A 16,004-nucleotide genomic window follows, 5' to 3' on the forward strand; every position below is an offset into this window, starting at 1 on the left:
TCATCCCGTGGTGGAAGCAGCATGCGAGTAGCATCGTCATCATTCATGGCGCCTCCGGGCTCGCTCTCATCGGCGGATTACAGGGTAGTCGCCCTTGACGAGGGTGTAGGGTTTTGTATTCCTCGTGCTCTTCAAGCATGAGACCTCGCCCCATGTCTTCCGCTCTCCGTTGCCTCGCTCTGCCCTCGTTGACTCCCCTTTCTCTCGGTTCCGGCCTTCCTCGGGAACCGCTTCTTGTTTCCCTCTCGGCGTCTGTTAGCTTCGGTAGTCGTACGTACAGCTCTCAAGAAGGTTGGTTTTACACTTGGATCCTTTCAGTTAAACAAACGAAAAAGACGATCTTTTTGAGACTTCTCGTTATTTGTGAAGTTGAGATCTTTATGATTGAAAGGTTGGGTTGGTTCTGTTCTATTGGTGTAGGGATGGAGGCTTGGTCATGTGTCCTGGTTAATGCACGAAGAAGAGGAGGAGACAAGTCGTCCAGCGAGAAGGGATTCGAGGTGACGGAGATCATGGGACAATCGATCGATATTAAGTTGGAAGAAAAGGGTTGGATTTCAAGGGTTAGAAAGGTTGGTAATATCCGTAGTCTATTTACCTGCCCATGATTTCCCTCCCTCTTTCTGTTTTTTCTTGTCTTGGATGTTTTTTGGTTGATTGGTTGTGATGGCCGCTATAGGGATTATATAATTAGGTGTAGTAAATGTACAAACCCCAGGAAGTTTCTTTTTCATTTTTAGTATTTTTTTAAAGTGTTTTTCTAAAACTTAGTACGCTCGATACACTGATATGGACCGTTATAATACTGATCCGAACCCTGACCGGTACTGTACAGGCTACGGATACATGAAATTGAGAACCTTTTATCACACCGGCACATCACAGGGAATTGGCGGAATGGGGATTGTATGAAAATTGATACTTGAATTCTAGTTGTAAAATAACTTGTGATTATGGATCTGCAAGAGTTTTGAATGTCAAGACATTGCATGTACCTACAGGAAGTTACTCAAGTTGTACTACAATTGTTTATGTGAATGGCATCCATATATGACAGATTAAGCTCGCCTTCATCTAAATCAGTGGTTGCAGCAATCCGCTCTAGGTGATGTTGTTGTATTGCTAATGTGATGGTCATAATGCAGATCATGAGCAAGTTGATTTGAAGTTGTGTAGGGCTATTAAGTATGGAGTTGCCAACCAAACAACAAGCTTTTAGATTGCATTTGATTTCACAAACCTCAGAAAATACCTCATGCACATCAGAGCGGATGATGTAACATTGACATTAGAATAGTGATTTCTTTAATCTTAGAGAGTGGAGGTTCTGAACGATCCCTACAACATTGACTTGCTTTCAGTCATGTCTCTAATCTGTTTTTTCGTCGGATTTTTTTGCAAGGCTATCGAAAATTTATTTCAAGCAGGCAATACAGATATGATGGAGAAAAATTGCTTGATTATTTTTTTTTGTGAGATTCTTTTTCTATATATAAACTGGAGATTGTCAGCACCAATGTTCGTAAATATTCGTAGGATGATAACTCATAATTCATCAGTCATCATTTGTAACATGGTTGGATAAGGTTTTATGATCTTTCATTTTAAGATCATATTCCTCATTAATTCAGTGCAAATGTTTTTGCCAGTGTACCCCTTTCAATGGATGTTGCATAGGTTTTGTGTCCTTCATATTATTTCCATGCTCAAATAGATGGAAGTGTTATTTGCGTTCTGTTTTAGTATTTAACAAGTTCTCGGCTCAGATTGTCAACATGTGCTCTCTTTCTCTCTTTCTTTCTTTTTTTACTTTGGGAAGAAAATCATTGAATTCATCTGCTAATATGGTTCGAAGAAAGAGCATTTTAATATGCAAATCTTTGTTCTTTAATCGTTCACTGATTCTTGAGTATCAAATATGCATGCTAATTTTCTTCTTATATCAATGGAGACAATGACATCTAGCTTTTTGCTAAATCTCTTACTTCCAGAAAAGATTTGTTAAGGGTTGATTTTGTCATATATTCTAACCACTTCCCTCATAGTTCTGTAGTTAAGGAATGTTAGTGTCTTATCCTTTTTCTCAGTTCAAACAGGCATTTAGCTGTTCTTAAATGAGAATTATGCTTTTTTTTTTACTTATAATGGTCAGGAAATTCCAATGTCTGCTGCTTAGAATGTCCGCCATAGATTACGCAACAGTAAGTTCCCTTGTCACTCTGGAAATTACATGAGGCAGTTCTCTGAAAGTTTTTCGTTTTCTCCAACTGTGCATACATGGATATCAATTTCTGAAACTTGAGCCTGTAGTCCATTTGGCAGTTTTGGTTTCAGACTTCTTGGGAGTGATGATCTTGTATATTGGCTTAATTATCACCATGATAAACAAACATTTGGATTTGAGTTGCATGCGCTTATCTGCTTCACTCATTTCATTTTGAGTTCTTATGGTTTGGACTTGTATATTGGCTTAAGTATCGCTGTTTTAAACAAACATTTGGATTTGAGTTGCATGTGCTTATCTGCTTCACTCATTTCATTTTGAGTTCTTATGGTTTGGACTTGTATATCGACTTAATTATCACTGTTATAAACAAACATTTGGATTTGAGTTGCATGCGCTTATCTGCTTCACTCATTTCATTTTGAGTTCTTATGGTTTGGACCTTCCATTATGATGGTCTTGAAATGGATTGGTTACCTACTTCACATGTAGAGAATTTGTGTGTCAATCCAACAGATGTGCTTTGGTATCCCATCAATGCTGTAAAAACCTGTAAGTTATCTCATCTTCTTATGTTCTCGATCCAGTCAATAAAACACAAGGTACTCTTGGTGAAGACTTGATTGTGGATGATACTGCAAGCAAAGGTAACACATGATATCAGCTTGTCCCGAAAACAGTATGTAGATCATGAATTCATGATGTCTCTCAGCAACAATAGAATAAATCAGCAAGATGATCAATCATGCAGTCTTTTTCTGCAGCAGCCCTATAAAGATTAGGAAATCTGTCACTCACAAGAGCCCTTCGCATATCCATTTATCAATTCAAAAACCTTGTCAAGAGATCGATTTCTCTAGTGTTGAACTGATTCTTCACCGTGCCACAGCATTAGGCATAGCCTTCACAGGTGCTTGATTTCTGGCGACAGCACCAATAGACAAAAATTTCCACATTCTTTTTTCCTATTGAGAAAACATTTGGAAGTGATTTAATCTGTCATTATTCTTCCTGGACATTCTTTGCCTATTGTGACACCTCAATCCACCTTAATTTTCCTTACTAAATGGTCTAATTTTTTAAACATGATATATGGGTTTCTTTTTTTTGTTTTCTTTGCATGGAAGAAATCATATAAGGATTGTGATTACACCTGCCTGTGATATGCACTTGTACTTCATTATGTGCTCTCCCACAATAGGAATACAGTCAGATCTCTTTTTGTGTTTGAGGAAGAAAGTGTAAAGAAGCCTTTTCACTTAGACTTTATTTATGAACATGTGAAATCAAGTATGAACTGGAAGTATCATACCATGCATCCAAACATAGAGTGAAAGAAAAAAGAACAAAAACATTAAAAAGAAGTAATCTTTGTGTTGAACTGTGTATTATTCCAGTTGACCTTGAACATGTTCCCGGACACATTGCTTCACTTTTATGTCCAAGCTCTTACCAAAAAGACTAGCCTAAAGAGTATGATTTGTATTCCTTTTCCCCTTTAAATTATAATATCAAGGTGAGGATGCATGGATCTTGATGCTACAATATGCTGACTCTAATAAGAACTTTAATAGGATTGGTTCATGTTGCAATACCAGTCTACACATATCTAATCCAACCTTTCCCGGGATCCTTGGCTGCCTTTTCTTCAGGTGTTGAAGTGGTATTTTCCCATTGAAACTGATGTTTGATATGATAAAAGAACAGGTGTTTACCATTAAATAGTTGTTTGGTGATCCATCCTTGTCATGAATACTTTTTTAATGCTGTCATGGCTGGAGAATATTTTATAGTTATTAGTTAGGAAGCATAGAACATATATCACATACATGGGACATGGCAATCATGAGAGTGGAAGATATATGTCTGCTTATGATCATAAATACTGGCAGCATATTGGTAGGTCCAAAGTTAAGACTTATCCCTAAGTTGACTTCCTTTTTGCTTCACTGCACATCAAAGAGCTCTTTTCTTTCAGAAAATGAAAACATTTCTCTTCCAATCAATCTTCCTGTTCCATCTTTTGTTCATATGCCAATGGGTGAGCAGTTGAATTAATGTGAGAAAGCAGTGTACTCAGAAATAAAAAAAATGCTCTGAGAAACATCCTGTACAGAAAAATAGTATGCAACTTAGAGAATAGTAGACAGATGTAGATTATCTCAGTTATGACATTTCAGATGGTTGACAACAATTTATGTTAATGTATGCTATTAGCTAGTTTCAAGGGTGTAACTCCCTTTATTTTGACAGGAAAAATCTGCGAAAATGTTGGTCGATTGGATTAGAGATTATTTTTCTGAGGTTGGCATACAAAAAAAGAGGAGCTCAAGAATTTGTCTGGTTAAGCACATTCAACGTTTGTATTGTTTGTCTTTTATCATTTGGTGAGAGAACTTGAGGAAAGCAATGGAAAATTTTGCTTACCGGTAAACTTTCATACAATTTCACTCATTAGACATTATAAATTTATAATGTGATATGGTCCCAGGCAATTAGGTAGTTCATCACAATCTCAAAGCTTCTCAAACTAGAACAAGGTATTACTAATGCTTCATAATTCTGGATTATACATTTGTTATAGAGCTTGATAATTATATACAATCTTTTTATGGTGGCAGAACTATGGCATATGATTGCAAGAACATCCTGTCATTCACCTGTTCTGTTCATGAATGTCTTGTTGGATGCCCAACATAAAAGCCTAACACAAAAGCCAGCCAAAAGAATAAATCTTGGAAGCTTTTTTTTGATACAACACCAAATTGAACACCCAGTGGCTGGCAAAGAGGCCCTACATGTTGATGTCTGATGTGATACATGTTGCACTGGAGACATGAATGCCATACCCTTTCCTGCAGTATCTATGATTGAACATAATTGAATGGTGAGTCCAAACTGATTCCTGCATTGATCTTCCTGTACACTTAACAAAATTTTCGAGAATCATTTGATTCCAGCAATTGTTTTGAGTTTGAATTAGAATTTGGCTGCAAGCAATGGCTCAAATAATTCATGATTGTCTATATTTTTGGATTTCCTTTCATCTTACAAGTTTAATATACAAAATACTTTAATATGTACAAAAAATGTATGTGTAGAAGTTAAGACTCTAATTATACATGCATTAGTAAGTGTGTGTGTCAAATATATGCCTACATAATTTTTTTCAATCTCAGATATGAATAAGTAGCTAAATTAGCTGTCCAATTCTTGTTGACCTAGAAATCCAATGAAACAAAGGAAATTATACTCTTATTCCTAACAATATATTTGATTGAATGGTTCATTACAGTATGATGAGCATGAATGGTTCATTACAGTATATATATATATATATATATATATATATATATATATATATATATATATATATATATATATATATATATATATATATATATATATATATATCAGTGATATCACATTAAGATCAATTATGGAGGCTTCAAAGCAAATGTCACTCTATGGTCAAGGGATTGTAAAAGAAATGTTATCAAATTGATGGGAAGCAATCCTTTAGAAAGAAAAAAAAAAAGACAATTATTTTCCACATGATGAAGCCACCCCTCTTAATCATGATGTCTTAGAGAACATGTAGAGCTTAGCTCTTAAGGATTTTGAGTAGACTAGGGCTAATTATTTAGACATCCCTAATAATTTCAAAGCTAATTATTATGAGTAGAGTAGATCTAATAATCTCAAAGCTTAATTAAAATGGTTCAAATTCCACCATCCCTAATCCTCATCACCCCCTACTCCTAATTTTCTTGGCATGTGAGATTAATTAATCAACTAACTAATTAATTAATTAGCTAATTAGTTAGGAGGGAGGGTGAGAGAGAGAGAGAGGGAAGAAAGCAATATTCACCATTAAAGAGAAGGACAAGTTCTTTGGTTAATTAATTAGAGTGGGAGACAGAGGATATTAATAATTAGCCAATTAAGTATTTTTTTACTAATAAAAAATACATAAAACTAATTATTAAAATATTTTGAATTAGGTTTACTCTCGCCCTTTTATTATTTCTTGTCCTATTTCTTTCCTTGGTAAGGAAACCGCTCCTTTCTCCACCTTTCTCTTCTTCTTCCTTCCCATCACCCTTTAAAAGTCGTGCTTCTGGCCAATCTAATAGTGGGGATTAGGGTTAGGGTTCGAATCTCTCTTCGATATAATCTCGTCCGATGGCCTCGGAAAATGGCGCCTTTCTAGGGTTTTCGATCTGCTCCTGAGGAGTTGGTCCTGTTTCTCGACCGCATTCCGTCGAATTTTCCGGCCCGATATTGTCCTCTGGCGGCGTAGCCGCGGCGGATATGGACGGGTTGCGGCCGGACCACTGGGATCCGGTGGAGGAGGATGAGGGGATCGATCACTTCGACCGGCTGCCGGACTCGGTGCTCCTTGTGATCTTCAACCTGGTCGGCGACGTCAAGGCCTTGGGGCGTTGCTGCGTCGTCTCCCGCCGCTTCCACGCCCTCGTCCGACTCGTCGACGAGGTCGTCGTCCGAGTCGACTGTGTCATCTCCGACGATCCCTCCCTCTCCCGGGTCGCCGAGGCGGGCGGCGCTGCCGCGTCAGACAAGCCCCGCGGCGTCTTCTCCCACCTTGCTCGCATCGTCCTCGGCGGCCTCGTCAAGCCCCTCGTGGCTCTCGGGCAAATCCTGTCCCCGTCATCTTCCTCCTCCGCTGCTGCCGCCGCCGCCTTCACCGCGGCCAGGAAGTCCGCGCCATCGTCCTCTTCATTCTCTTCAACTTCGCCCGATGTCTCCCACCATTCCCCGACCGAAGTCTTGAAGAACTTCAATGTGATCCGGCGCCTCCGCATCGAGCTTCCCGACGGCGAGCTCGGCGTCGACGACGGCGTCCTCTTGAAGTGGAGGGCGGACTTCGGATCCACCCTCGATAGCTGCGTCATCCTTAGCGCCTCATCCGTGGCGTTCTCGTCTTCCATTTCCCCGGACTCCCCAAACCCTAATCCTAGTCTTGGTTTCGAGGACGCTTGTGTCGGTGATGATTGCGGAAGCATGCCAGATTCGTTCTATACTGATGGAAGCTTGAAGCGGAGGGTGGTGTGGACTATTAGTTCGCTGATTGCCGCCTCAGCGCGGCATTATCTTCTCCATCCTATTGTGGCTGACCATGAAACATTAGAGAGCTTGCATCTAACAGATGCCGATGGGCAGGGGGTGCTGACCATGGACCGGCGGCAACTGCAGGAATTAAGGGGAAAGCCAGTGATGGCTTCGGGGTGCTCACAACGGACACTTCTGCCGGCACTAAGCATGCGTCTGTGGTATGCACAGCAGCTCGAGTTGCCGGATGGGATGTTGTTGAAGGGTGCGACATTGTTGGCCATCAAACCAAGTGAGGAGTGGACGACGGGGGCAGTCGGTGGATCTGTCGGGCTCTCAGATGGTTGCAGGGTTTCAGATGCCTTTGAAGAGCCATACAGGACAGCAGCCAAGATGCTCATGAATAGGAGGACTTATTGCCTCGAGATGAATTCCTTCTGAGCCCACGGAAGCCAAACCCAAGTTTGGTCGTCCACAGGTAAAAATTAAATCTTACTCGAGTTAAAGGAGAACCTCAAGTTGAATTTGCAAGATTTTTATAGAGATAATCAAGGTTGCAGATTGCTAGGTTGTTTGAAGGGAACTGGAAATTGGTTATAAGCCATCCTGTTTGCCGCGTTATGACGGTGAACATCATGAAGAAAGCTACCGTTAGATTAAAAGTTACTTGGATTGTGGTTTGTGTTTGTATGTGTGTAAACAAGAATCAAAGTGGTATACATGTGAAAAGCGATCTACAAATGCATTCTTTACTTGCCTTTCATAAACCAAAATTGTCCAATGCAAATATGTTATAACCAAAAGCATATAGCATGCTGCACCTCTTTTATAGATTTTCTATTGTAATCCTGGTTATTTGTTTCAATTGTTGTGTAGTTGTATAGTTTTTGACAGGCTTATGAGCATAAATGAGAAACTATACTTGATAAGAATTACTATGTCAATTCGGCATTGATCAGTGTTTTCTTTTAGAATATTTTGGATCATCAACTGTTTGTGCAGATAATGGACTATCTACTTGTAAGGTTATTTGGGGTATCCAGTATATTATATGACATTGAAGCATTAATCTTATGGTCCACAGTTGCGTTGTATCTTATGCGTTACCTATGATCTCATTTGCCTTCGGTGTCTATATGCCTTTGCTTTTATTCTTTAGAACAGAAAGTATATCAAGAATATCTTGAAATCTTTTACACTGTAGTTCTTTAGGGGCAAACAAACATGAATGGTTACTAGATGCAGAATTAATGGTTTTTTTCTGTGAAAGTTGTAGGTCCAATGGATGTCTCCAAGGGATGGTAATCAGTATACATTTAAGGATGATGACAACATCTTAGGCCCCTGGCAAAGGACCCTGCCTGTAAGTGGTAACCTCTAACTCATCTGCTAATGCAATGATTATATGCTGTGAATTTTCAAATGCAAACGCCCAATGTCCCGGCGAAGTGGCGGAGCACCTCTCTGTTGGGCTGCTTCCATGTGTAAACTTACAAAGATCAATTGCGGCACATACAACCACAGAGTGCTATCTTCACCTTTGCTTGTAAATGGTGTAGGGGTTATTGTAGCCTTCGGTAATGGACTTATTGTAATTGTAGTTTTTATGCTACCAATATCAAACTTCTTAGCCGTAATTTCCAATTTAAGCTCCACTACTGTACAGTATGTACTATGTTCTTATTGGGATCAAAAATAGATTGCAAATATCAGATTGCAATCATCCATGGTGTTCTGGGTTTATTTCCTATGCAAGCGTACAGATTTGGATACATCTTTTCTGGCACTGGAATGATGAGAAATCATTTCTTTTCTCTCATTTTCCTGTATGAAATACTGGAAGTGTTTGTGTTTGATATAAAATCTTATTTCATTTGCCTGATTATGAAGGTAGCATGACAACGAAAGAAAAAAAAAATCTGTGACAACATCACTACAATGCTGGAATTGATATTGTGCTTTTTCTTGTCATCTTTGAAAGAAAAAGTAGATATATCATTTTGTGTCATTTGTGGCGGAGCTCATCTCTTGTAACTTTGTTTGCATGAGACCCATCAGATCAGGATATCATAACTTAAGCATGGTTACTGCAAACTAACAAAAATCACACTCAAGTTTGTTCATTTGTTTCCATGAGCTCATACAGACATGAAAGCGATAACGACGATATTGTATTGTAGGTAGGATAAGGTTTATCCGATGAAGGAAAATGAGAACACACAACAAAAAATAATTGTGGTAAGAGTCTCCAAGGAAAACAATAATGTACTGCAAGAGCTGAGCTGGGGAGGTTGCATTTGGCCATGCTCTGTTCTCGGTTCCTGCATCATCCATCAGAGTGCAATGCAAGTTAGCAAGTCTTAAGAGGTCCATTGTGTTAGTGCACAATGAACAGAAGACAATAATGTAGCTAATGTTAGAGCAGAATTCATATCTAGCCAGCTCTGAAGAATAAATATAAGCTCATCATGTTATTATTTATTGTTCTAGGCAAAATATGTCAACAAGCATTGAATCTAATTACTTTATAATTGTAATATTCAAAAAGATTTAAGTACTAGTTTCTCCAAACGTGTGAACTTGATTGAGCCTTGAGCTTATCCAGAGTTACAAAAAAAGAAGGCTAAATGTTTCTTCGAGCTTCAAGTAGCAGAAGTCAGAGGAGAAAGTTAGCATTGCCTTCAGAAGATAGAAGCATTGATAGGCAAGCTACTACAAACATAGTTGATGCCCTACTGTTTTCAGGCTAAAAGAACCTAATGGGGACATGATTACTCGAAGAATAACGCAACAGGGATGGTGTCCCGCGAAGGATTCGATAACAATCATCAGAAGCTATGATAATAGGAAGTAAGCAGAGCTAAAAGTCTGAAACAGTGACCAATCATGGCATCCAAAGAAAAGTATCTTGGTTTCAGAACATAGGATGTTAGTCACTTAATCAATTAGGAGCTGATGCATCAGCTCATCGACAACACTAGATAAACATTGTTTAGCTCTGGAGTTTTGCAGCTAAAGCCCAATAAACTGGAAGCAGAAACTGCCAGAGGAGTTTTGGATGATATGATGGAAGAGATTCAAGCATGGAAGTCTTAATCCAAAAGATTCTAGCATGAAGAGTCTAGGAAGAAGGTCTATGAGAAGGCCAAAAGCCCAGAGAGACTTCAGCTACTAGATCGCAATTATAACACTAGAAGTAGTGGTGTCTATTGTCAAAATTTTCAGAATTTAGGATCCATTAGAATTATTGAGGTTTCACAAATAATCTCACTAGAAGAGGCATCAGGTATCAGTGATCGGTATTTCAGTGTACAGAGTGATGATAACTTGAAATAGATTTGGCCTGTGCACTGATAAATCTAAAGCATAAGCTAAAAACTCTATATATGAACAACTACTTTAAAGCTTCCATAAAACTTGATTGAGGTATTTAATGCAGCCTAAAGTCCCTAATTTGAGGTATTGCAACAAAATTAAGAAGACGGAATTTCTGATTTAAAATTGCAGCATTGTCTAATTGCTAGGATACACGTCTATCAACAGAATGCAATAGAAGTCGCATTGAAATTTCGGCTTAAATGCATACGATTACCAAGCATAACGAAATAGCATTTCATATTTTTGCTTACGTTGAACAACTGCATTTCATTGGATATGGGATGCCCAACCACATTTCATTAATCATATTTTCCAAATTCTGGTTTTCTCATTCTCCTCTATCTTACAGAGGTTTCCTACAATCTTTCTGTTAATATCCTATTATTTTAGTGGAAAAATGATCTGTTATAGAAGGTTAGTCTCAGTCATGACAGGTTTAATTTAGCCACATGATTTCTTATTGAAAACCTTGACAAAAGATCAAACTTGAGCCACTATCATAAAATAGAAAGGAATACTTAGTAAAGATGAACACATCCCAACACACTTCCCCAGCAAGCCTAGTAGATATTGAGTTATAACATGGGTTTTTTCTATTCTCGTCACTTTTCACTATCTCATGGCACTCTTCCACACCATTGATATACGTTAGACATGGGGGTCTCCAACTATGCCTCTGCAAATCGAGTATACCTTTGTGATACAAAATTCTGATTATAGTTAGTGAAGCTATTGTCCAGGACTATATTCTCAACAGTACTAAGTTGAATATTCATGTTTCTTTCTCCCAGTAACTAGATTCCAAAAGTCAGTTTTACTTAAACATTAGCACATAGAGACGAAGGTTCAACTTGGTGATTGTTCATTTCAAATTAGTTTCCACCTAGGATCATGAAAAACAAGTCTCAGCTACAAACCCCTAGCAGTGAGTGGCTGTCCTGTGCTAAAATCTCTAACTTCAGTGATTTGGCAATGCAAAATGTATCAACTTTGATAACAAGTGAGAAACAAATCCAGCAACATCAGTATATATATCAAGAATCCTACCAAATTATGCAGATCAATGTAGGAAAAAGTTATTTCTCTATTTGATTTCAACAAGCAACAGAAATATAAATAATATACACATCCTAGAGTGAAAGTAGTCATGTGGTCACTGTCATGATTGTCAAAACAACTAACATTAATGCCTATGATATCTTTGGTATCACAATGTTTTCTATGGTATATATGAATGTCAAGAATGTGCTTTCAACCTCAAACGTTATCTGAGCATAGATTATATGAGATTTCAAATGGTTTTCACTAAAGTTCATTACAAACCAAGCTCCAAAAGTAAAGAATCATTACCAATATATAAGCAACAAAGCATGAGTTCAGCTCATCGCTGGAATCAGCTTTCCAACAAGGGAAAACTCCATGAAGCAGAAATCAAATATCTACCTAAAGTCTGGTCACATGTATCAAATTCACTGATGCATACCAACACTAGGTGCTCAAGGTATTCCCAACTAAGCAAAGATTTTGGTGACACTGAATAATCTACAAGGATAACTAATATTGCCACATTTAGCATGGAAACCTAAGGGAAGTTTTTTTTTCTTTTTATTTTAACCAACATTCCATCAAATATTTCAACTAGAACAAGCTTACATTACTAAAAATGTTTAATTGGCTTCTTTCTTAGTTTCACAATAGTTTCAGTCTTTTACTAGCCAAATCAAGGCAAGAGTGAAATGGTGGATAATTTTCTAGCAATCTCACCTTCTGATCTTTGTTTGGTTGCTTATACTAGCATAACAGCCCAGGAAACAAAAGAACTGCAAGAAAACGTGCTAAGCAAACTTATAAGACAAAGAGGAGACAAGCTACAGTTGATGTTGTATGAATGGGTGGCAGCAACAAGATCATCATTTAATGGGGTTCGAGCTATATAATTCCTAACCTTTTGACACCTGTTTGATCCAACAAAATAAGAGAAGTCAACATGGCCACCCGTTCGATGCACCATTCCATAGTAGCCATCTTACAGTTGTAAAAGCTAAAAGACTCAATTAGGCCATGCAACCTCGAGAAAAGCAATCTCTCCGAAGAATTAATAGATCATTGTCATTGTCATTTAGATGGCAAGGAAAGCAGTAGGAAGAACTTCTTACCGGCCGTGGAGTATGAGCATCATTTTTCTTATTACTTCAGTTTTTTCCCTTCCCCTTCAGGTCAGATTGCCGATAGCCATCCCCGTAGCAGAGCTGCAGGTGGTCGCCAAACCCCGCCGGAAACTGATTCTCTGCATTGGTGGCAGCTGCAGCCGAACCTGCAGCAGCACCAAAGAACTGCAGGTTCGATCCGTCAACCGTGGAAGAGAGCCTCTGTAGGTGGTTGTGACTGTGGTGGTGCTCCTGAGGCATCTGAGCTGGTGAATTGGACTGAAGGGTCCCCCTGTTGAAACCCGCAAGACCCGACGATATGGAGAAGTTGAGATTGTAGTTCGCCATCGCCGCCACTGCCGAGACAGGGAAGAAGTTGTCCTGCAACAACGAAAACTGCTGCATCTCCTGATGGTCGCCGGTGGCCGCAACGTTGAAAGGCAACATTCCCATCGGGCAGCTGTTTCCGAAGTGGGATTGGGAAGAAAACCCTGACGGCAGCTGTTGACTCTTCTGAGACTGGGCGAAGAGACCAGCTTGGCCGAAGTAGATCGCTGTAGGGATTTGCTTCTGAATGCAATTGTGGCCGGAATTCTCCTCGCCTTCTGCAACAGCAGCGACGTTGTTGGCTCCATTGCTGCTGGCAAGAAGCTTCGTGAAAGAGGAGGAGGTCTGAGGGTTCAGGTTCTGGTGAAGGAAGGCCGCAATGTGGCTGCTGTCGTCTCTGCCCTTCTCTTTATCCTTCGCTGCTCGCTCTCGCGCTCGCTCTCTGGCCATGATGCGGCTCTCCGAACGCGACAGGGACAAGCCTGAGCCTTTGCTGGTGTCCGAGGTGCTACTGCAGCCGGATTTGGTCGAGGGATGCTGCTGTTGCTGCTGCTGCTGGCTGTAGCTTCGTTCAACATCAGGATCGGCCTTCATCACTTCATCCCCACTGGGCTGAGGCAGCTTGGGGAAACCATCAAGGGGAGGGAGCTCATTGATGGCGGCCGCCGCGGCCTTGATCAGCCACTCGATGGCCTTGCTCGGCTGGTCGTAGCCGAGGCGGTCCTGGAGGTCATAGAACTGGATGGCGGTGGACACTGAGAGGCGGACCCGCCGGTCGCGGAGACCCTTCGCCGTGTAGACCTTGCTGTGCCGGTCCTTCCCGCCGGAGGCGCGCGAAACACGAAAGATCCTGGATGACGGGTGATGCAGCCAAGGGGCGACGCGGCCAGCGTCAGCTCCTCCACCCTTCCTCTCTCTGTCCCCCTCGTCCTCGTCCTGGTGCTCCTTGCGCCCTATCTTGGACGCCTGGCCACCGTTGCCCACCGTTCGAGACCGCTTGGAGGCGTGGGTGTTCTCCAAGTCCATCTCGCTCTCATGCCTGTCTCGGGCCCAAGATCGGATCTTTATCGCCTTCTCCACCACTCCGTTCTGATCTCTACCTCCTGATCTCCTTTCCGGAAAGCGGTGGGCGACTGAGAGGGGCTGTGTCAGCTCTACGGCTTAGGGTTTCTGAACGTCAGCGGAAGGCTGTCCTTTAGCATTAATGACGAGCTCATAGTCGCAGTACAACGGGAGAGATAGAAGACAAAGAAATTGAGTGGAAAAAGGCGAGACCTTTGGACGCTTCAGATCGCGTTCGCGGCCGGAGATCTCAGCTCGTGGCTTCAATGAGCTGCTCCGGACTGACTTCTTTCTTTCCGCTGCTCGCGCTCGACAGGCGGCCAGAAATCAGCACTGCGGCCTGCAAGGCAGCAGCAGCAACAACTGCTGCAGAAGCACTGACTGCAACGATGGCAGCATCAGACACCGAATTCTGACACGCTTCTGAGAGCCAAGACATAAAAAGACGAAACAAAAGGCAGCAGCGCCTTTAATCTAAGCTGCAGCTTTAAAGACGAAGCCAAACGAGACACGGAAAAAAGACAGCAAAAAGAGCAGCCAGGCAAAGCGAAGCGAAGATAAAACGAGAGTTCACTTAGACATCAGAACTTGGACGAAATCTCAGCGATTAATCATCAGTAGCACAAAAAGATGTCGCCTTTCTTCGTCGAAACCTCACCTTGCGTCGATCTAATGGTTCCGCGTCCAAGACCCCTCAGATCTACACACTCCAACTCCAAGAACCACAAGCTCCCACTCTCAAAACACTTTATTTTATTCCAGACTCCAGGCAGGCGAGCCCCGACAGGTCCGCATTCCTTCAGTTCTCGTCAAGGTCGCAGCGCCAAACAGCCTCTCACCTCCCCGAATGCCGAGGCCGCTACATCCGATTCGGACGAGAACCTCCTTTTCCGTACCTCGATCACTTCCTCCCCCCTCCCGCAGCCTCCTCGGCGCGCAAGAAGTGCGATAACGACGGCGAGAAAGCGAGTACAGCAACAGTGGTGAGGAGGATCCAATGGACGGCGCGAGCGATTGGGATGTCTGGGGAATCCGACTGCTTCTTTAGCGAAATCCTAGTTTAATCCATCCAAGAAACAGATGAGGCGGGGAAGCAGAAGGAAAAGGGAGTGGCGAGAGCTCGTGGATCGAAACCCTAGGCGTTCGCATTCGAGCAACGGCCGATCTTATCGGGATAGGCCAGTCTCCCTCCGTCCCCTCCCCCTCTCCCCCTACTTCTTATAGTGCCCACGTCCCCTCTCGCCTCCGTGACACCGAACACTAGTCTTTCTAATCACATCTCGACACGTTACGAATCTTTAGAATTTGCCGACATGGCATCTTCTTATCGGAGACTACTGCTGTTTCGACACCAAATAGTTGCACGAAAAAGTTTTTACTTATTTACGACATTGCCCCCCTCTGTTGTTTTGCTGTATATATTTTTCTTGGAGCAACGTCTTTTCGACACATTCCCTGTTTACCCAACCCGGTACCTCCCTTGGGTCCCATCAGCTACTCGAGCTTTCTCCATTAGAAATGCAGGTGTCCAAGCAAGTCAAAGAAAATAGTAGAAACCTGAATTTTAAGTGTCTCTCATGTTTTATTTAACATAGTGTTCATCAGTAGTAGTAGTAGTAGTAGTAGAAGTAGTAGTAGTAGTAGTAGGAAGTATAATGTAGTGACTGGATTCAACAAGAAAAAAAGAGGAATAAAATTAGATAGTGAGGCATATATATTAAAGTGTTTTCTTGTTCTACTAAGGAATATTTGGATTAGAATGGAGCAAGTGGAGATTAGATTTTGCACACTGC

General features: G+C 41.2%; 2 protein-coding genes and 1 long non-coding RNA gene across 6 annotated transcripts; 2 read left to right on the forward strand and 1 right to left on the reverse strand.

The window, feature by feature from the left end:
• Positions 1-153: 153 nt before the first annotated feature.
• LOC135664411 (uncharacterized) lies at positions 154-5,189 on the forward strand. The gene is made up of 3 exons (XR_010508801.1): positions 154-291; positions 421-4,764; positions 4,846-5,189. It is a non-coding gene; the product is annotated as an uncharacterized LOC135664411 (long non-coding RNA).
• A 1,091-nt stretch (positions 5,190-6,280) lies between these two features.
• On the forward strand, positions 6,281-9,020 carry LOC135664431 (F-box protein At5g46170-like). Of its 2 annotated transcripts, none has more exons than XM_065176989.1 (2): positions 6,281-7,775; positions 8,568-9,020. In XM_065176989.1, the coding sequence occupies exon 1, from the start codon at positions 6,539-6,541 to the stop codon at positions 7,736-7,738; it is 1,200 nt and encodes a 399-aa protein (XP_065033061.1). In that variant the 5' UTR covers positions 6,281-6,538; the 3' UTR covers positions 7,739-7,775; positions 8,568-9,020. The 2 variants fall into 2 exon arrangements, with proteins under 2 accessions (XP_065033061.1, XP_065033062.1); XM_065176990.1 differs by having other exon boundaries at positions 8,574-9,020.
• Positions 9,021-9,362: 342 nt separating this feature from the next.
• LOC135664457 (transcription factor PCF6-like) lies at positions 9,363-15,388 on the reverse strand. 3 transcript variants are annotated; one of them, XM_065176991.1, is made up of 4 exons: positions 14,870-15,388; positions 14,425-14,592; positions 12,832-14,319; positions 9,363-9,618 (listed from the first exon to the last, which is right to left on the reverse strand). In XM_065176991.1, the coding sequence occupies exon 3, from the start codon at positions 14,173-14,175 to the stop codon at positions 12,868-12,870; it is 1,308 nt and encodes a 435-aa protein (XP_065033063.1). In that variant the 5' UTR covers positions 14,176-14,319; positions 14,425-14,592; positions 14,870-15,388; the 3' UTR covers positions 9,363-9,618; positions 12,832-12,867. The 3 variants fall into 3 exon arrangements, with proteins under 3 accessions (XP_065033063.1, XP_065033069.1, XP_065033068.1); XM_065176997.1 differs by having other exon boundaries at positions 12,832-14,337; XM_065176996.1 differs by having other exon boundaries at positions 14,425-14,634.
• Between the last annotated feature and the right edge of the window lie 616 nt (positions 15,389-16,004).

The sequence above is a fragment of the Musa acuminata genome, chromosome BXJ1-4, assembly GCF_036884655.1.
Source record: "Musa acuminata AAA Group cultivar baxijiao chromosome BXJ1-4, Cavendish_Baxijiao_AAA, whole genome shotgun sequence".
Classification (NCBI taxonomy): domain Eukaryota; kingdom Viridiplantae; phylum Streptophyta; class Magnoliopsida; order Zingiberales; family Musaceae; genus Musa; species Musa acuminata.